The sequence below is a fragment of the Chiloscyllium plagiosum genome, chromosome 21 (genome assembly GCF_004010195.1).
Source record: "Chiloscyllium plagiosum isolate BGI_BamShark_2017 chromosome 21, ASM401019v2, whole genome shotgun sequence".
Taxonomy (NCBI): domain Eukaryota; kingdom Metazoa; phylum Chordata; class Chondrichthyes; order Orectolobiformes; family Hemiscylliidae; genus Chiloscyllium; species Chiloscyllium plagiosum.
In genome coordinates, this window is record NC_057730.1 from 18,712,220 (window position 1) to 18,729,750 (window position 17,531).

General features: G+C 38.5%; 1 protein-coding gene across 1 annotated transcript in view; it reads left to right on the plus strand.

Moving 5' to 3' along the window:
- baiap2l1a (BAR/IMD domain containing adaptor protein 2 like 1a) overlaps positions 1 to 17,531 on the plus strand; it is a 150,041-nt gene that overhangs the window by 10,246 nt on the left and 122,264 nt on the right. Inside the window, exon 3 of the mRNA XM_043711357.1 lies at positions 16,262 to 16,348. Within this exon, the coding sequence (XP_043567292.1) occupies positions 16,262 to 16,348 (87 nt within the window). The remainder of the gene's footprint in view (positions 1 to 16,261; positions 16,349 to 17,531) is intronic.

A 17,531-nucleotide genomic window follows, 5' to 3' on the forward strand; every position in this document is an offset into this window, starting at 1 on the left:
TCTTGTCTAGCTATCACCATTGTTAACCCGAGAATGCAACTTTAAAAAAATAAGGTTTTGTAATTTACACATGAAAGAAGTGAAACTATCACTGTATTCTAACAGATTAAAGGCTTAACAGACAATCAATTTTTCAATGTATAATTTCAGTTACATCACACTGCAAATTTTTGCTATAAATTCTGTGTTACGATCGAGCCCTCCACAATCACCTGATGAAGGAGCGTCGCTCCGAAAGCTAGTGTGCTTCCAATTAAACCTGTTGGACTATAACCTGGTGCTGTGATTTTTACCTTCAGTACAGAATCCTTGAAGTGTTTCCTAAGCCAGAAAACAATAATGAAAATGTAAGGAAGGACTTCACACAAAAACAAAATAAAGAAACTTATCAAATGTACTAAAAATTTATGGTGGAGCAATTATCTAAATTTTTTGCCAACTTGGGAAAAATAAACTGGGAGGGAACAAAAGCAAACTTAAGAAGCAAAACTGGTGAGTAGGTGAAAGAGATTGACTTTTAAAATAACATAATCATCTAGGATGACATGAACAACTAGGATAATATCAGCAGAAATAGTATGATTTGCAAGACAGCATTTTGTTTTTTTTTACAAAGTAACGATCAAAGTTCAGGTATGTATTTCTACATTTTAATAAAAAATTCTGAAATGCTCCTTGATATTCTACAGGTGGAAAGGATGGCTTTTTGGTTTTTGAAAAACATCAAATAGCTACATATATGCTATTACTTAAAGCAAGAAGGGCTTCCTGAAGAAGGGCTTATGCCCGAAACGTCGATTCTCCTGTTCCTTGGATGCTGCCTGACTTGCTGCGCTTTTCCAGCAACACATTTTCAGCTATTACTTAAAGCAGCCTATCCCCTGACTAGTTGTCTTGTTTTAATGTCTATTAACTCTGCTGTCTTTGTATCACTGAACTCTCTTGAACATCATTGCTTCCACTCTTAAGTTATAGCTTTGTCTTTCATTTCTTCAGTGATACATTTTTTAAAATCTCATAGCTGTTCTTGTTTTTCTCTTATTAACCTATTTTTCTAATCTATTTGTTCAGAGATGTTACTACAACCTCTGGAGCAGGTGGGACTTGAGCCAAGGTGTTTCAATCCAAGGTTAGGGGTATTACCACCGCATCACAAGAGACTCTTCTTGTTTTGCTCTAAGTTCCCCTAGTTCTAGTCAAAACCTGATGTGCTACTTTCCAAGTTGATTTGTGGCTGAGTAATTTGCCAGATTCTTCCTTGCATTGGAAGTGTCACTGCTGAAACTGCAAATACAAATTATAGCTGATTGGTAAATGGGTCAATCCACGCAACACCTCTCTAGTTAAGTGGTGAGCAATTCAGTAGTTACTTCATTAACGGCTACTATTACTGAAAGACCGTGATAGTTCCAATTATCTAAAGAGTTGAAATAGAAGGCTTTTAGAGATAATAGATACATTGAATTTGACAGATTGAATATTGATACATTCTGGAATAGTTCATGGAAAGTGGCAAATGTAACTCCACAATTTAGGTATGGAGAGAAAAAGAAAACTGGGAGTATAGACTGTTAGACTAACCATAGTCCTGTACTAAATGTTTGAATCGATTCTTTTTTTTTAAAAAAAAGTGCTAACAGAACACTTAGAAGATAATAGTAAGGTTAGACAGAGTGTACATAAATTTATGAAGGGGAAATAATGTTGAATGAACCTGTTAGTTTTTCTTTGAGGATATAATTAGTAGATTAGACAAGGGAGAAACAGTGGATCCGACATATTATTAAATTTTCAAAAACTTTTGATTAAGATCCCATGTAAGAGATTAGTAAACAGTAGAGCACATTTGATTGGCGTAAATATACAGGCCTGGATTAAGAATCGATTACAGACAAAAAAATCAGTAGGATAACTGAGTCTTTTTCATGTTAGTGGGCTGTGATTAGAATGATCAGTGTTTGGGGGAGTGGATAGCTATATCAATGATTTTGGTGCAGGAATTAAACATAATATTCCTAAGTTTACAAATGACAATAATAGTTGGGAGTGGGAATTAAGGTAGATGTAAAAACTCTTCAAGGGGATTTGGAGAGGCTGTGTGAATGTAGTTAGCTGCCAATTCTTTGCACAATGTGGCAAAATCTGAGGTTATTCACTTTGGAAGGCAAACAAATGCAGGGTGAAATCTTGTAGGGGTTTGAACAACATGGGCTGTGATGAAATTGGCAGAATCGTGCAAGAAGTCTGGCAAAAAATAAAGGGAGAAAATGAACTTTTGAGGGTAAACTTACAAGTGATATCCAGATACACAACAAAAGCTTCTTTAAATGTATAAAAATAAGAGGCCAGTGTGAATGTAGACCCCTTCAGGAATGAAGCTGGGGAAATAATGAAAAAGCAGGAAAAGCGGTGGAGTAGAATAAATATTATGCATCAGTCTCCTTGGTAGAATAAACAAATGTCATTCCAAAATACCAAGTAATCAAGGGGCAAAAAGGGGATAGGAAATAAATACTGCACCATTACTAGAGAAAAAGTATTGGGAAACTAATGAAGCTAAAGATTGATCTAAGTCTGCTGGATCTGATGGAATGCATCTGAGGATTTTAAAAGAAAGAGCTACAGAAATACTGGATTCACTAGTTGTAATGTTCCAAGTGTACTTGGATTCTGGAAAAGTGCTGCAGGTTTGTAAAATTGCCAGCCTAACACCTTTATCCAAAAAGGGAAGTAGACAAAAATAAAAGGTAACTATAGGCCAGTTAGCTTAGTATCGGTTGTTTGGATTTCTAGAAAGTGTTTGATAAAGTACCACACGTTAGACTACTTAATTAGATGAAGTTCCAAGATGTTGGGGATAGATTGGCTAACTGGCATCAGAAACAGTCCAGAGAAGGTTCATTAAGTTGATCCTGGGTATGGGGAAGAAGTTGAATGAATTGGGCCTGTACTCATTGAAATTTAAATGAATGTGAGGCAACTTTATTTGTAGAAGACAGAGCTGAAGTAAGGGGACAGTTTCAGAATGACAGTTTATAACTAGTGGAGTGCCACAAGGATCAGTGTGGCGCAACAATCATTTACAATTATTTTAATTACTTGGATGAGTAAAGCCAATGTACCATAGCCAAGTTTGCAGGTGACACAAAAACAGATGGAAAGGCAAGCAGTAAGGGTGACAGTCTGAAGAGGAATATACACAATTTTGAGTGGGCAAAAACTTGGTAGATGAAATAAAATAAAATGTAGGGAAATGTGAGGTAATGCATTTTGGCAGGAATAGAGGAGTTTAATATTATTTAAATAGGAAGAGACCGAAAGCTATAGCATACAGGATTTGAGTCTTTGTGCATAAATCGCATTCAATTAATACAGAAGGCAAATGGAATGTTGGCTTTTATTTCAAAGAAAATTAAGTATAAAATTAAGGAAGTCTTGCTAAAAACTATACAAGGCACTAGTCAGACCACACCTGGAATATTGTGATCAGTTTTAGTCCCCTAAATTAATGAAAGATATATTGGCATAAGGAGGAGTCCAGAGAAGGTTCACTCGGTTAATCCTGAGTATGGGGGAGAAGTTGAGTGAATCAAGGCTGTACTCCTTGCAATTTAGAAGAATGTGAGGCAACCTTATTGAAATGTACACAATTATTAGGGTACTTGCCCAGCTGGATGCTGAGAAGTTGTTTCTCCTTGTGGAGTTCAAGATTAAAGGAAGAATCTCTTAGTAAGGGATTGCCCAGTTAGTACAGAGTGGAACTTCTTCTCTCCAAGGATTATGAATCTGGAATTCTTGACCAGAAGGGATAATAAGAAGCTGAGTCATTAAGTATATTCAAGGTTGAGAGTTTTTTTTCCATTGGAGAAAATTAAGGGTTATAGGGAAAAGGCAGGACAGTTGAATTGAGCTCATGTAATGGCAGAGCAGGCTTAATGGGTTGAATAATCTACAACATCTCCTGTTTTGTGGTCTAATTTGAGAGATGACGATGGAACCTATGGTGAGAGTGGAGGAGATTATGACCACCTTCTTAAATTCCTCCAGACAGCTAGGACTGTAGTGAAGCAGGTAGCAACCCTGGACAAGACTGGCATGGTCCTATGTCATGGTCTCTATTGCTGATCCTGGGGAAAGAGGACATCCACTTCAGTGTAATCTTGTCTTGTGTAGTGATAGGATAGACTATCACTACACAATTGTTTGAAAGCAACTAGGCTTGAAAATCTGTATGGCTGCTTCTTATTTTTTGAGTTCTTGCATTTTAGTCAAAAAGCCGATCCTTTGTGTTTATTGTGTGGGGATAGGTTTAAGCTAATCCAAAAGTCCGGCAATATGTTCTGTTCAGTTGCTGAAATTGAGCATGCGGGTGCAGCAGGTAGTGAAGGTGACAAGTGGTATGTTGGCCTTCATAACAAGATGTTTTCAAATACAGGAGCAAAAATGTCTTGCTGCAATTATACAGTACCTTGGTGATATCATAAATGGAGTATTATGTGCAATTTTGTTTGTCTTAACTGAGGAAGGATGTTTCTGAAGGATGATTGCTGGAATCTATAGAAACTAAAATCTAAAGAAACTATTGGTTAGAACTATATTCACTGGGGTTTTGAAAAGTGAGAAGAATCTCTCAAACCTTTAAAATTCAATGAGGACTAGACAAGGTAAATGCAGGGAGGATGTTCCTGATGGTCTGGGAGACCAGAACCATGAGTCACAGTCCAAGGATTTGGGGTAGGCCATGTAAGAATTAGATGAAAAATTTCTTCAACCAGAGAATGGTGAATCTGTGGTCAGTGAAGGGCCAAAACGTTGAATGTTTTCAACCTGGAGTTACAGTTCTTGAGGGCAAAAGGGATCAAAGGGTAGGGAGAGAAAGCAGAAATAGGGTAGTGAGTTGGATGATCAGCCATAATGATATTGATATCAAAAGGATGAATGGCCTAGTCCTATGTTAAAGCAACTGGAGAGGCTAATTCAAAGATAACTATAATCTGAGCTGAGAGTAATACTGGACAAATTCAATGCCAGCATGAAACCCAGCTTCATAGACCATAAGTTTTGCTTGCAGTTTGTTTAGTACTGGTCAGTAACTGAACATGCATAAGACTGCCAGTTAAAAACAAATTACATAAAAGCAAAAACATACATTATCTTACACAATTTAAGTACTATTTAAAAAGGTCTTATTACAAATATCAGAAAATACCCTCCACAACAATCTTACAGATACTCAAACTTGATTGGAGGGTTACCCTGTTTGCACTTTAAAACCCCTTGGTTGGGGGCATGGCTATACTTTTTGTTTTTGCTGCAAAATCCCTAAATTCACTTGATAAGACCTTTTTTTTTGTTCAAGTTTCTTCTGAGACCCTGAAATAAACTGCAGTGGTTCACTTATTTCTTAACATGGGTTTCTTAAACTCCCTTCCCACAGCCTTCTGTTTCTGGAGCTTGTCTGTTGAGTGTCATTAAAGTGGGATTTCCTATTCCATGACCTGACTATTTTGGAGACTGCTTAACTGCACTGCTGGTTCTCTCTCTTTCTGAAAGAAAACTTGTTTCTGTCTCCCTGTTATAGGACACATTGTTTCTTGGCAAAGCCCAGTTTTGCTTTGTCTCTTTTATCCTGGATTTTAAAGTACTAAACTATTCACCTCAAGGTCTTTCCAGATTAGTTTAAGGCTTTTGAAACAAATTCCAGACAACAGTGTATCACTGACAATTTAAAAATTAAACGAAGACTATGTCCTTCCCTGATTTAATCAATATGGTAGAAATATAAATTAAACTTAAATCTATATGTCGTTTTGTCTGTTTTAGAACTTGTGTTTTCAAATAGTAATACATCATAGACCTTCATCGCAACAGTATGCATGAATAGCATCGGTATTCATTTAATGTCAGTGGCCCACCCTTGTAGATGTATGATCTCTACTTGAAATGATTTAGTAATTTTATCAGAATTTTAAAACTATTAACATGCAATTCCTGTGTTGTTATAGTTGTGATTTGTAAGTTGAGTCAGTTGGTAAGATGACAAGTGTCTTCTTTCGTGTTGCTTTTTTTTCAGCAGTCAATTTGGGAGTTTAGAATAGCAGGAATGGAGGTTAAGGCAATTGAATGTTCCTCATGCAGTATGTGGGAGGTAAGGGTCACCTCTAGTGTCCCTGCTGACTTCATTTATGGGAAGTGCACCCAACTCCAGCTCCTTGAGAACTGTGTTAGGGAACTGCAGATGGAGCTGGATCATTCATGAGGGGGTTATTGAGAGGAGTTAGAGGGAAGTAGTTACTCCACAGCCACAAGAAGAAGGTAGATGGGTTACCATCAGGGTAGGAAGGGAACCAGCAGGCAGTGCAGGGATCTCCTGTGGTGGGTCTCCTCAACAATAAGTATACAGTTCCGGTTACTGTTGAGGGGGATGACTTACGAGGGGTAAGCAATGGGGCACAGGTCTCTGGTGCAGAGTTTGTCCCTGCTGCTCAGAAAGGAAGGGGAAGAGGGGCAGAGCTTTGGTCATTGGGGATTCTGTCGTTAGGGGACAGATAGGAGATTTTGTGGAAATGAGAGAGACTCCTGATTGGTTTGTTGCCTCCCAGGTGCCAGGGTTCGTGATGTCTCTGATCGTGGTTTTGGGATCTTTGAGGGGGAGCAGGAGCAGCCCCAATTCATGGTCCACATAGGCACCAATGACATAGGTAGGAATAAAGGTGGGGATCTAAGGCAGAAATTCAGGGAGCTAGGTTGGAAGCTCAGACTAGAATAATCAGAGTTGTTATCTCTGGTTTGTTGCCTGTGCCACGTACTAGTGATGCAAGGAACAAGGAGAGAGTGGAGCTGAACACATGGCTGCAGTAATGGTGCAGAAGGGAGGGTTTTGGATTCTTGGATAATTGGAGCTCTTTCTGGGCATCTGAACCAGAGGGGTATCAATATCCTGAGGAGGGAGAATTGCTAATGCTGTTCGGGGGAGTTTAAACTAATGCAGCAGGGTGATGGGAACCTGAATTGTAGTTCCATTAATCAGGAGGTTGAGGGTAGTGAGGTCCGGGATGGATTTACAAGGTCGCGAGAGGGCACCGGCAATCAGGATGTTTGTTTGAAATGTGTGTACTTCAATGCCAGGAGCATCCGGAATAAGGTCTATGAACTTGCAGCATGGGTTGGTACCTGGGATTTGGATGTTGTGGCCATTTCAGAGACATAGCTAAAGGAAGGACAGGAATGGTTGTTGCAGATTCTGGGATTTGGATGTTTCAACAAGAACAGAGAAGATGGTAAAAGAGGTGGGGGTGTTGCATTGTTAATCAAGGGTAGTATAACAGCAGCTGAGAGAATGTTTGAGGACTCATCTGCTGAGGTAGTTTGGGCTGAGGTTAGAAACAGGAAAGGAGAGGTCACCCGGTTAGGATAGGTTTTCTATAGGCCTCCGAATTATTCCAGGGATGAAGAGGAAAGGATAGCAAAGATGATCTCGATAGGTAGTTGCTATGGGGACTTTAACTTTCCCAATATTGACTGGGAATACTAGAGTTCATGTAGTTTAGATGGGTCAGTTTTTGTTCAATGTGTGCAGGAAGGCTTTCTGACACAGTATGTAGACAGGCCAACAAGGGGCGATGTTGTATTGGATTTGGTACTGGGGAATGAACCCGACACGGTATTAGATTTGAAGGTTGGTGAGCACTTTGGCGATAGTGACCATAATTCAGTTATGTTTACAATAGCAATGTGCAGGGATAGGTATATACCGCAGGGAAAAAGGTATAAGTGGGGGAAAGGCAATTATGATGCGATTAGGTGAGATTTAGGATGGAGAAGGAAACTGCAGGGGATAGACATTCTTGAAATGTGGAGCTTATTCAAGGAACAGCTCCTGCAAGTTTATACCTATCAGGGAGGTTGTTGTCGAGAGAGGGAGCCAAGGTTTACTAAAGAGGTTGAAGCTTTTGTCAAGGGGAAGAAGGTGGCTTGTGTGAGGATGAGGTGTGAAGGCTCAGTTAGGGGGCTTGAGTGTTATAAGTTAGCCAGAAAAGATCTAAAGAGAGGGCTAAGAAGAGCCAGGAGGGGACATGAGAAGTTGTTGGCAGATAGGATCAAGGAAAACCCTAAGGCCTTCTATAGGTATATCAGGAACAAAAGAATGACTAGTGTAAGATTAGGGCCAATCAAAGGTAATAGTGGAAAGTTGTGGGTGGAATCTGAGGATATAACAGAAGCACTTAATGAATACTTTGTCAGTATTCACATTGGAAATGGGCAGTGTTAGTGAGAATACGGAGAGCCAGGCTACAAGATTAGATGGGATTCAGGTTGACAATGAGGAGGTTTTAGCAGTTTTGGAAGACTGAAAATAGATAAAACCCCAGGGCCGGATGGGATTTATCCTCTGATTCTCTGGGGAGCTGGGGTGAGATTACAGAGCCTTTGGCTTTGATCTTTGTCATCATTGTCAACAGGAATAGTGCCAGAAGACTGGAAGATAGCAAATATTGCCCCCTTGTTTATGAAGGGGAGTTGGGACAACCCTGGTAATTATAGGCCAGTGAGCCTCACTTCAGTTGTAGGTAAGATTTTGGAAAAGGTTGTCAGAGATAGGATTTATAATCATTTGGAAAGGAATGTTTGATTAGGAATAGTCAACATAGTTTTGTGAATGGTAGGTCATGCCTCACTAACCTTTTTGAGTTCTTTGAGATGGTGACAAATAAGGTGGATGAAGGTAAGGTGGTTTATGTGATGTATATGGACTTCAGTAAGACGTTTGATAAAGTTCCACACGGTAGGCTTTTGTACAAAATACGGAGTTTGGGATTGAAGGTGGTTTAGTGATTTGGATCAGAAATTGGCTAGCTGAAAGAAGACAGAGGGTGGTGGTTGATGGGAAATGTTCATCCTGGAGCTCAGTTACCAATAGTATACTGCAAGGATCTGTTTAGGGGCCACTGCTTTTTGTCACTTTTATAAATGATCTGGAGGTGAACGTAGAAGGATGGTTTAGTAAATTTGCGGATTACACTAAGGTAGATAGAGTTGTGGATAGTCCTGAAAGATGTTGTGGGTTAAGGTGCAGACCTGGGCTGAGAAGTGGCAAATGGAGTTTAATGCGGAAAAGTGTGAGGTAGTTCACTTCGGAAGAATAAACAGGAATGCAGAATACTGGGCGAATGGTAAAATTCTTGGCAGTGTAGATGAACAGAGATCTGTGTTCAGGTGCATAAACCCCTGAAAGTTGCCACCCAGGTTGGTACGGTTGTTAAGAAGGCATATGGTGTGTTGTCGTTTATTGGTAGGGGCATTGAGTTTCGGAGCCACTAGGTCATGCTTCAATTGTACAAGATACTGGTAAGGTTGCACCTAGTGTTGCTTGCAGTTCTGGTCACTGCATCATAGGAAGGATGTGGAAGCTTTGGCAAGGGTTCAGAGAAGATTTGCTGGATGTTGCCTGGTATGAAAAGAAGGTCTTATGAGGAAATGCTGAGGGAACTGAGGCTGTTTTTGTTTGAGAGAAGAAAGTTGAGAGGTGACTTAATCGAGACATAAAAGATAATCAGAGGGTTGGATAGATTGGACAGCAAGAACCATTTTCCTCTGGTGAAGGCCAACACAAGGGAACAGAGCTTTAAATTGAGGGGTGATAGATTTAGGACAGATATCCAGGTAGTTTCTTTGCTCAGTAGGGGCATGGAACGGTCTGCCTGCAACAGTAGTAGACTCGTTGACGTTAAGGGCATTTAAATGGGCATATGGATAATAATGGAACAGTGTAGGTTCGATGGGCATCAGATTAATTTTACAGGTCGGTGCAACATTGAGGGCCGAAGGGTCTGTACTGCGCTGTAATGTTCTATGTTTTACATCTTTCCCTTCTGAATTAGAACATTGTACCCACTGGTGTCACGCGCTGTATTGCTTGAGTCCCCACATCCTGTTGGTCTGATTGCAATAAGATACTTGCCTTGTTGCAGAACATGTTTATGTAAACTTTGTGTTTGCATATAAAATTGGTAAATAAAGAATATAAACAATATTACACCCTCCGTATGACACTTGTAATTCTACATTTTACATGGCATTACTTGGTATCAGTGCAGTGATTTGGAATAAAATAAGCATAAAATGCTAAAAGTTATTCTTTCATACTATTTGAGGCTGAAAGCCACATTAGTATGTGCTCCAGTGACCTCAGCCAAGATGGGACAGTTTGATTTTAGGATGTTTTAATTGTGGGGTGTGCAGGAGGGGAAATGGCACCAGAAGAGGTTCTTGTCGGCGTTAGAATATTCTGTTTTGCTGATAATGTCTATTCAAAGCTATTAATATTTTGGTTTTAAAAGTGGACACCTATTTGAAATCCTGCAAATATTCATCACTTGAATTTCGGCAAGACTCAGACTTGTGCAAAAATTTCTCATTTACATTTGTAGTGTTTGCCCATCTGAATTCTGTTTCGAACACAAACAACATTAGTTTGCATTTAGTCAGTCCTGTGAGGTAACAATGGACAATTGTCGCACATCAGTATTATTAACATAATTATAACAGCTCCAAATTGAATTATGAGTTACCCTGGCATTTTGAAAGTGGGCAAAAGGATTTGTCTTGCCATAAATATTCAGTTAATTTAGTTTATAATGCAAGTCATTATTAGTTTATTTTGGAATTATTAAATTTCAATGTTTATCATTTGCATATCCCTATCTAATTCAAGTGATCTTTCTGGTAATTTGCCTTACCAAGTCCAGTGTCGATGTAACTATTGTTGCAGATTGCCTGTGCTCACCTTTCTGATAATATATAGCTTATGTATATAGGTAGTTTAGTGTTGAATGAAACGTACGTTAGAGAAATGCTTCTTGCTGTTGGTGTAAATCTGTTATTTAATAATTTATTGCTGGTACACATGGAGTGCTTCAATATTTGTATTTGAATTTATTCATCACTGTCCATTTTTTTGTGTCTATCCATCTGAATTGTTTTCAAATGATGCCATAATATTATTTAGATTGTCAGTTAGAAAATATTACCCATTTAAATCTTTTGTTTTACTTAATTTCTCAAAAAGCAAGAACATTTCTTTTTAACAATTCAAGGTAATCAAAGCAATTTGGTTTTGTTTTACAAACATACAAATCTTGACTGGTAGAAAAATACACTGTGGTCCACCCAGGCTGTCCTATGAAGTTGTGATTCTTGGCTAGTCCATTCTGATACATTTTCATCCCACCCAAAATCATTACCTGGGGTTGGTGAAAATCATTGTTAAGATAGTGGGCTGGATGCAATCTGAACCTGCCTCTTGACTGCTACCCACCTCTTAAACTATCAGAACTAGTCAAAGGAGATTAATCTTGCATGACAATGTTATCAGTACTGACCTTCCCTTACAAGGTAATTTCTGCCCCAGCTAGGACCAGGTCCAGCTCTCACTTGATGAAATTTGGCAATTCCAGTCCCTCTGCTGCATGAACTGGCAACATGTTTTAGAAGACCAATATTCTGTGGAAAATGCCTTCTATGATCTATCCTTGAGTCAAGCCTTAACCTTCTTAATTCATTCAATTGAAACAAACTACCTGCTGTGGCTTAGTGGAAAGCACTCAAACCTACAACCTTCTGAGTGGTAGGCAAAAGTCCAATAGAGATTGTGCATGAGAGTTTAGGCTGATAATATAATGCTCATGAAATGAAGCACTGCTGGCGATGCTAGCTTTCAAATGAGACATTGAACTGAAGCCTAATTTGTGCTATCGGATAGTATATAGGATCCCATGAAGCAATATTGAGGAAGAGCGAGGGCATTATCCTTGCCCTTTTGGTCAATATCTAACCCACAGCCAACATCACTAAAAAAGATTAACTGGCTGTTGTGCAAGCTTGCTGTGGACATGTTGGCAACTGCATTACCTACACTGCAACTGAAACTATGTATGCTTCAAAGAACTTGATTGCACAATGCTTTGGCCTAGAGAAGTAATATGATTTAATTTTAAATTTAGGCTAAATATGTACCTACCTGAATGTGGAGTTCTGTTCAATTGCTGTTTATAAAGATGTTACAAATTGGGGATCAATCTTGCGGCCTTCCTCTAAAAAGTTTTTCCCCAAAAGTGTTGATATAGCCAATCTGAAGAGACAAAGTCCAAACAAGGCATTCTGAAGCCTGAGTAAGTTTTCTATATGGCCAAAATACATGCTTGGGAAGTCTGGGCTTTGGTAGGTGATCAGTATGAGGAAGTTCGTTTGTAGCTACCCTCGAATCTTTGTAAAATGAAGTTGTGTAACTTCATTTTAACCCAGTGAGCTACCTGGGATTAAATTTAACATTATGAAATTTGACAGAATTATAGCATTTTATTAAGAAGCAAGCTGGTCAAATTATGTCACCTTGTTTCCGAACACTTTCATAGGCAGAATGAAAAACATCAATCTTTTTTGATTATTGTGGCTTTCATTCTAGGACTGGACTTTAGTATTGTATTAGCAAGTTATCAATGTACATTTATACTACAACTGTGGTGGTTTTACTTTGCATCAATCTTACACAGCTTGAATCTAGAGCTAGGGCCTAACTTCACACTAGAACAAGGTAAAATAAGGCTCCTTTGGATTTTCACTTCAAAGCCTGGACAGGCTTTAATGCCCACATTGCACAGTACAGGTTTAGTGATGAAGTAAACCTGAGACCACTTCTCATCAACACAAGCAATGTAATTACATTAGCAGTGTAATTGCACCCAGAAAATTATGGAAACTGATGATCCAATTTCTCAGAGTGGACTATTGTGCTGACTTGGAGACACAAGATCTGAAAGTATTTGATGTTACATAGGAGATAAACACTGGTTTCTCGAACCGACCTCCAAGTGTAAAGATCACAAGTTATGACATTAAAAAGTAAATGTGGCTTGTTTGTGGGTGTGTGTTTGTTCTGATTCTTTTTCAGACAAGTGCAAGTAATTGATTTTCTTTCTTGTTTCTCTCTTCCTTTCAAGAGGTGCAAGAAAAGATTGTAACATCAAAAAGATGGTGCACACTGCTACCTAAGGAAAACATGAGCTTCCCACCATTATGACTTAGTTTCAGAGTCATTGTCATTAGCTCATATATTTCTTGAATCAAATTGGTCATGTAGGACTTGAAATAAAAACTAACATCTCTTGGTTGAAATACGTATAAACTAATCTTCCTCATCTGATTATTGTCAAGGGAGAATCTTTAATTTTTGTATCTGTTCTCAGGAGTGTATCTTGCTCATGTTCGAGAGGTCCCTTTCTAATTATAATTGAGTTGCAGTAAAACCTAAGGAAAAAAATTTTCCAAATAGGTTTAATATTCTCATTGGACAAAATTAGAAAACTGGGGTTAATTTTAAAAAATGACATACTTTAAAGATTGGAATTTTTAGAAGATTTAATTTTAAATTCTTTTCATAATGCTTTTTGACAATATTACTAGTCCACAGGGAAACTGTCCAATTTTAAAAGCTCTAGTTTACGCCATGTAGTGATAAACTCTCTTGTTTAAACTTTTTATAAGCTCATTTAAAAGGAGACCCAGCCCAGAAAAATTATCACTTCCTTTTGCACATTGTTGAAACTACTTTGCCAAATGGACTTGCAGAGAAACTGAGATTTGCCTTGATTAAAGGAATTTGCACTGATCTTTATCAGTTTCTGTTCCAGTGTTATAGTACTTCCCAATTATCTGATGGGTGTGTTACTCTATAAATTTGTATGATTGGAAAGGGTGATAATTGTATATTTCACATGATTTTTAAAAAAAACTACCCAAAATTTTATGTTTTAAATACAGCAGTAGCTGTTTTCTCTGTTTTACATTAGGACTTTTTTTTTCTGATTTTAATTTACTCAAAAATCCTTTTCTCTGATTGTTGAATTGACAAAGTACTATTAAAAAATTAAAGGCATTAACATAGAGAAGAAAATGCAAAAAAGTACTATTTACATTGCGCTTTACATAGTAAAACATCTCAAAATACTTCACAAGTGCATTATTGAACAAAAATGTAGCAAGCTGCAAAAGATATTAAGACCAATGACCCAAAGTTTGGTGGAAGGAGATAGGTTTTTAAAGAATGCTTTAAAGGAAGAAAGATGAGGAGAGAGCTTGGGGGAGAGAATTCCAGAACTCGGGAGGCCTTGGCAGCTAGAGGCATTGCCACTTTTGATGGCGCAAACTGGAAATATGTGGCTGGTTGATATGCATGAGAAAGACAAATTTATTTTTCTCCTGGGAGGCTTCCATGTTAGTACATTTGTCATATTACGTCCTGAAATAATCTTGGGTGGAAATTGTTTTTGGTGTCAAATGGAAGGGTCCAATCTTTTCTCATTTGATATTTGTTTGTCTAAGATAAATTGTGAAATAACAATGAACAGCCTGGAAAACACATGATAAGAATACAACTTTCAAATTTATAACATGTACACAAAACCCAGTGAAGCAAATGGATTTATTAACATTAGACATTCTGGTTTTGTGCAGGGAATGTCATGCCTCACTAACTTGAATGAGTTTTTTGAGATGACGAAGATGATTAGAGGGAAATGTGGTTGATGTTGTGTCTAATAAAGCCTTTGACAAAGTCCTCATGGCAGACTGGAACAGAAGGTGAAGTCACATGATATTGGCTGAGCTGGTAAAATGGATACAGAGAAAGAGGGTAGCAGTAGAAGGACGTTTTTGGAATGGAGGGTTGAGATTAGTGGTGTTGCACAGGGATCAGTCCTGGGACTTCTGCTGTTTGTTGTCTACATACATGATTTGGAGGAAAACCTAGTTGGTCTAATTAGCAAGTTTGTGGATGAGGCAAATATTGGTTGAGTTGTGGATAGTGAGGAGGATTGTCAGAATATAACAGGATGTAGGTCAGTTGGAGGCATAGGCAGAAAAATGACAGATGGCGTTTAATCTGGACAAATGAGATGCGTTTTGGAAGGTCAAGTACAGATGGAAATTATACAGTGAATGGCAGAATGATTAGGAGTATTGATATGCAGAAGGATCTGGATGTGCAGATCTGCAGATCACTGAAGGTGGCAGCGAAGGTAGAGGAGGTAGTTTTAAACAAAAGGCTTATAGCATGCTTGCCTTTGTTGGAAGGGGCATTGAGTATAAGGATAGACAAGTTATGTTGCAGCTTTATAGAACATTAGTTAGATCCCACATGGAGTATTGTGTACTGTTCTGATCACCACACTATCAGAAGGATGTGGATGCTTTGGAGAGGGTACAGAAAAAGTTTACTAGGATGTTGCCTGGTATGTGGAATTTTTAGCTTTGAAGAAAGATTGGATAAACTGGATATGTTTTCACTGGAATGCAGGACGTTGAGGGGTGACTGGATAGAAGTTTATAAGATTGTGAATGGCATGGATAGAATGGAAAGTATGAGACATTTTCTCAGGGTGGAGGGGTCAATTACTAGGGGACATGCGTTCAAGGTGTGAGGGAGCAAGTTTAAAAGATGTGCAAAGCATGCTTTCACACACAGGATGGTGAGCGCCTAGAACGTGTTGGCAGAGGAGATGGTGGAAACAGACACAACAACATTCAAAAAGCACCTGGACAAATACATGAATAGGAAAGGAATAGAAGGATACGGATCCTGAAGGTAGAGACAGTTTCAATATGGAAGGGCAAAATATGTTGATACAGGCTTGGAGAACTGAAGGGCCTGTTCTTGTGCTGTATTGTTCTGAGATGCAAATGTATGCTTTTCTACTGCTGTGCATAACTGGTTTTTCAAAGCTAGTCTAATTATCCATTTTGACCATTCATAGCCATATTTACTTGCAGCCTTAAACTTGGAATATGGAGGAGTTGAAAGAGCTGGTTTTTAAATTGTATAATATTACCTTGCCACTAATGGGAAAATGCAATTACTTGACTAAAGTGAATTACCGGAATAGAATAGTTGTCTTTACTTGATATAATTCCAGTTTTGATCAACCTGAAACAAAAGCAGAAATTGATGGCGTATCCATGCAAGAAAGTAGCGTTGACTCTTCTTCATCTCTGATGTGTCACTGGACTCATAACATTAACTCTGCTTTCATTCCACTGATGCTGCCAGACCTGCTGAATTTCACCAGCAAAATTTCCGATTCGGTTTCAGATCTCAAGCACCTTCAGTTCTGTTATTTTGGTTAACTTTTTTATCTTTTAGAACAAAAATTTGAGATTGTTTTCTAAACAAATAACTATGGTTTGTTTAAATTTTTTATTTTAACAGCTATGGTGGCCGCAGGAAAAACCTACTTTGACGGCATTTCAAAATTGGCAGAATTGAGCTCCCAATCACCAGTTTCCAAAGAGCTAGGTAAAGTATATTTGAACCAATGAATGCATTTTATACATCAGTTTGATTTACAGGGATATAAACAAATGAATTGTGTTCATAAAGTATCTTGTGTCAAGAATATCTTGGTGTTTCACTTATCAATTTATTTTACAATTAAAGCACTGTTGCAGGCAAACCTGCAAATAGTTTTAGTAGACTAACAAATAAAAATGATGAATTAGTTAGTTTCTGCTTTATGGTGTCAGTCAAGGATGGTATGGTGTCACTGTGTTTTTAATAATACTCCTCAAATTGATTTTAAATAGGTTATTTAATCATTATTTCTAATCTTTATGCTAAACCTAAAACATAGTTATTAATTAACTTCACAAAAGTTGATGAATGACTTTTTAAAAAGTAGTTATGATTTGGAGATGCCGGTGTTGGACTGGGGTGTACAAAGTTAAAAATCACACAACACCAGGTAATGGTCCAACAGGTCTAATTGGAAGCACACTAGCTTTCGGAGTGTTGCTCTTTCTACCACCTGATGAAGGAGCGACGCTCCAAAAGCTAGTGTGCTTCCAATTAAACCTGTTGGACTATAACCTGGTGTTGTGTGATTTTTAAACTGAAAAAAAGTAGGGTAGTGTGTCGCACCATTTCAACTGGAGTGCTTGTGGAAAAGAACAAGTCAATATTATACCCTGGATTGTTTTAGGATAAAGTTTATTGTGCATTCATGCTCTTTTAAAGTGCAATTAAATGTTTGCATTGTGAAGTATGCTTTACATTTTTTATGGATGGCTTTGCTGTAAAATGTTCTGAGTAAAATCTGCAGGTAGAAGTATTAAAGTAGAGATAGACAATCCTGAGTTGAGTGTGTGTTGCTGGAAAAGCACAGCAGGTCAGACCGCATCCGAGGAGCAGGAAAATCGACGTTTCGGGGCAGAGCCCTTCATCAAGCATGAGGCTGGGAGCCTCCGGTGAGGAGATAAATGGGAGGGGAGTGGTGCTGAGGAGAAGGTAGTGAGAGTGCAATAGGTGGGTGGAAGTGGAGGTAAAGGTGATAGGTTGGAGAGGAGGGTGGAGCTGATAGGTGGGAAGGAAGATTGACAGGCGGGACAGGTCATGAGGGTGGTGCTGAGTTGGAAGGTTGGAACTGGGGTAAGGTGGGGGAGGGGAAATGAGGAAACTGGTGAAGTCCATATTGATGCCCTGG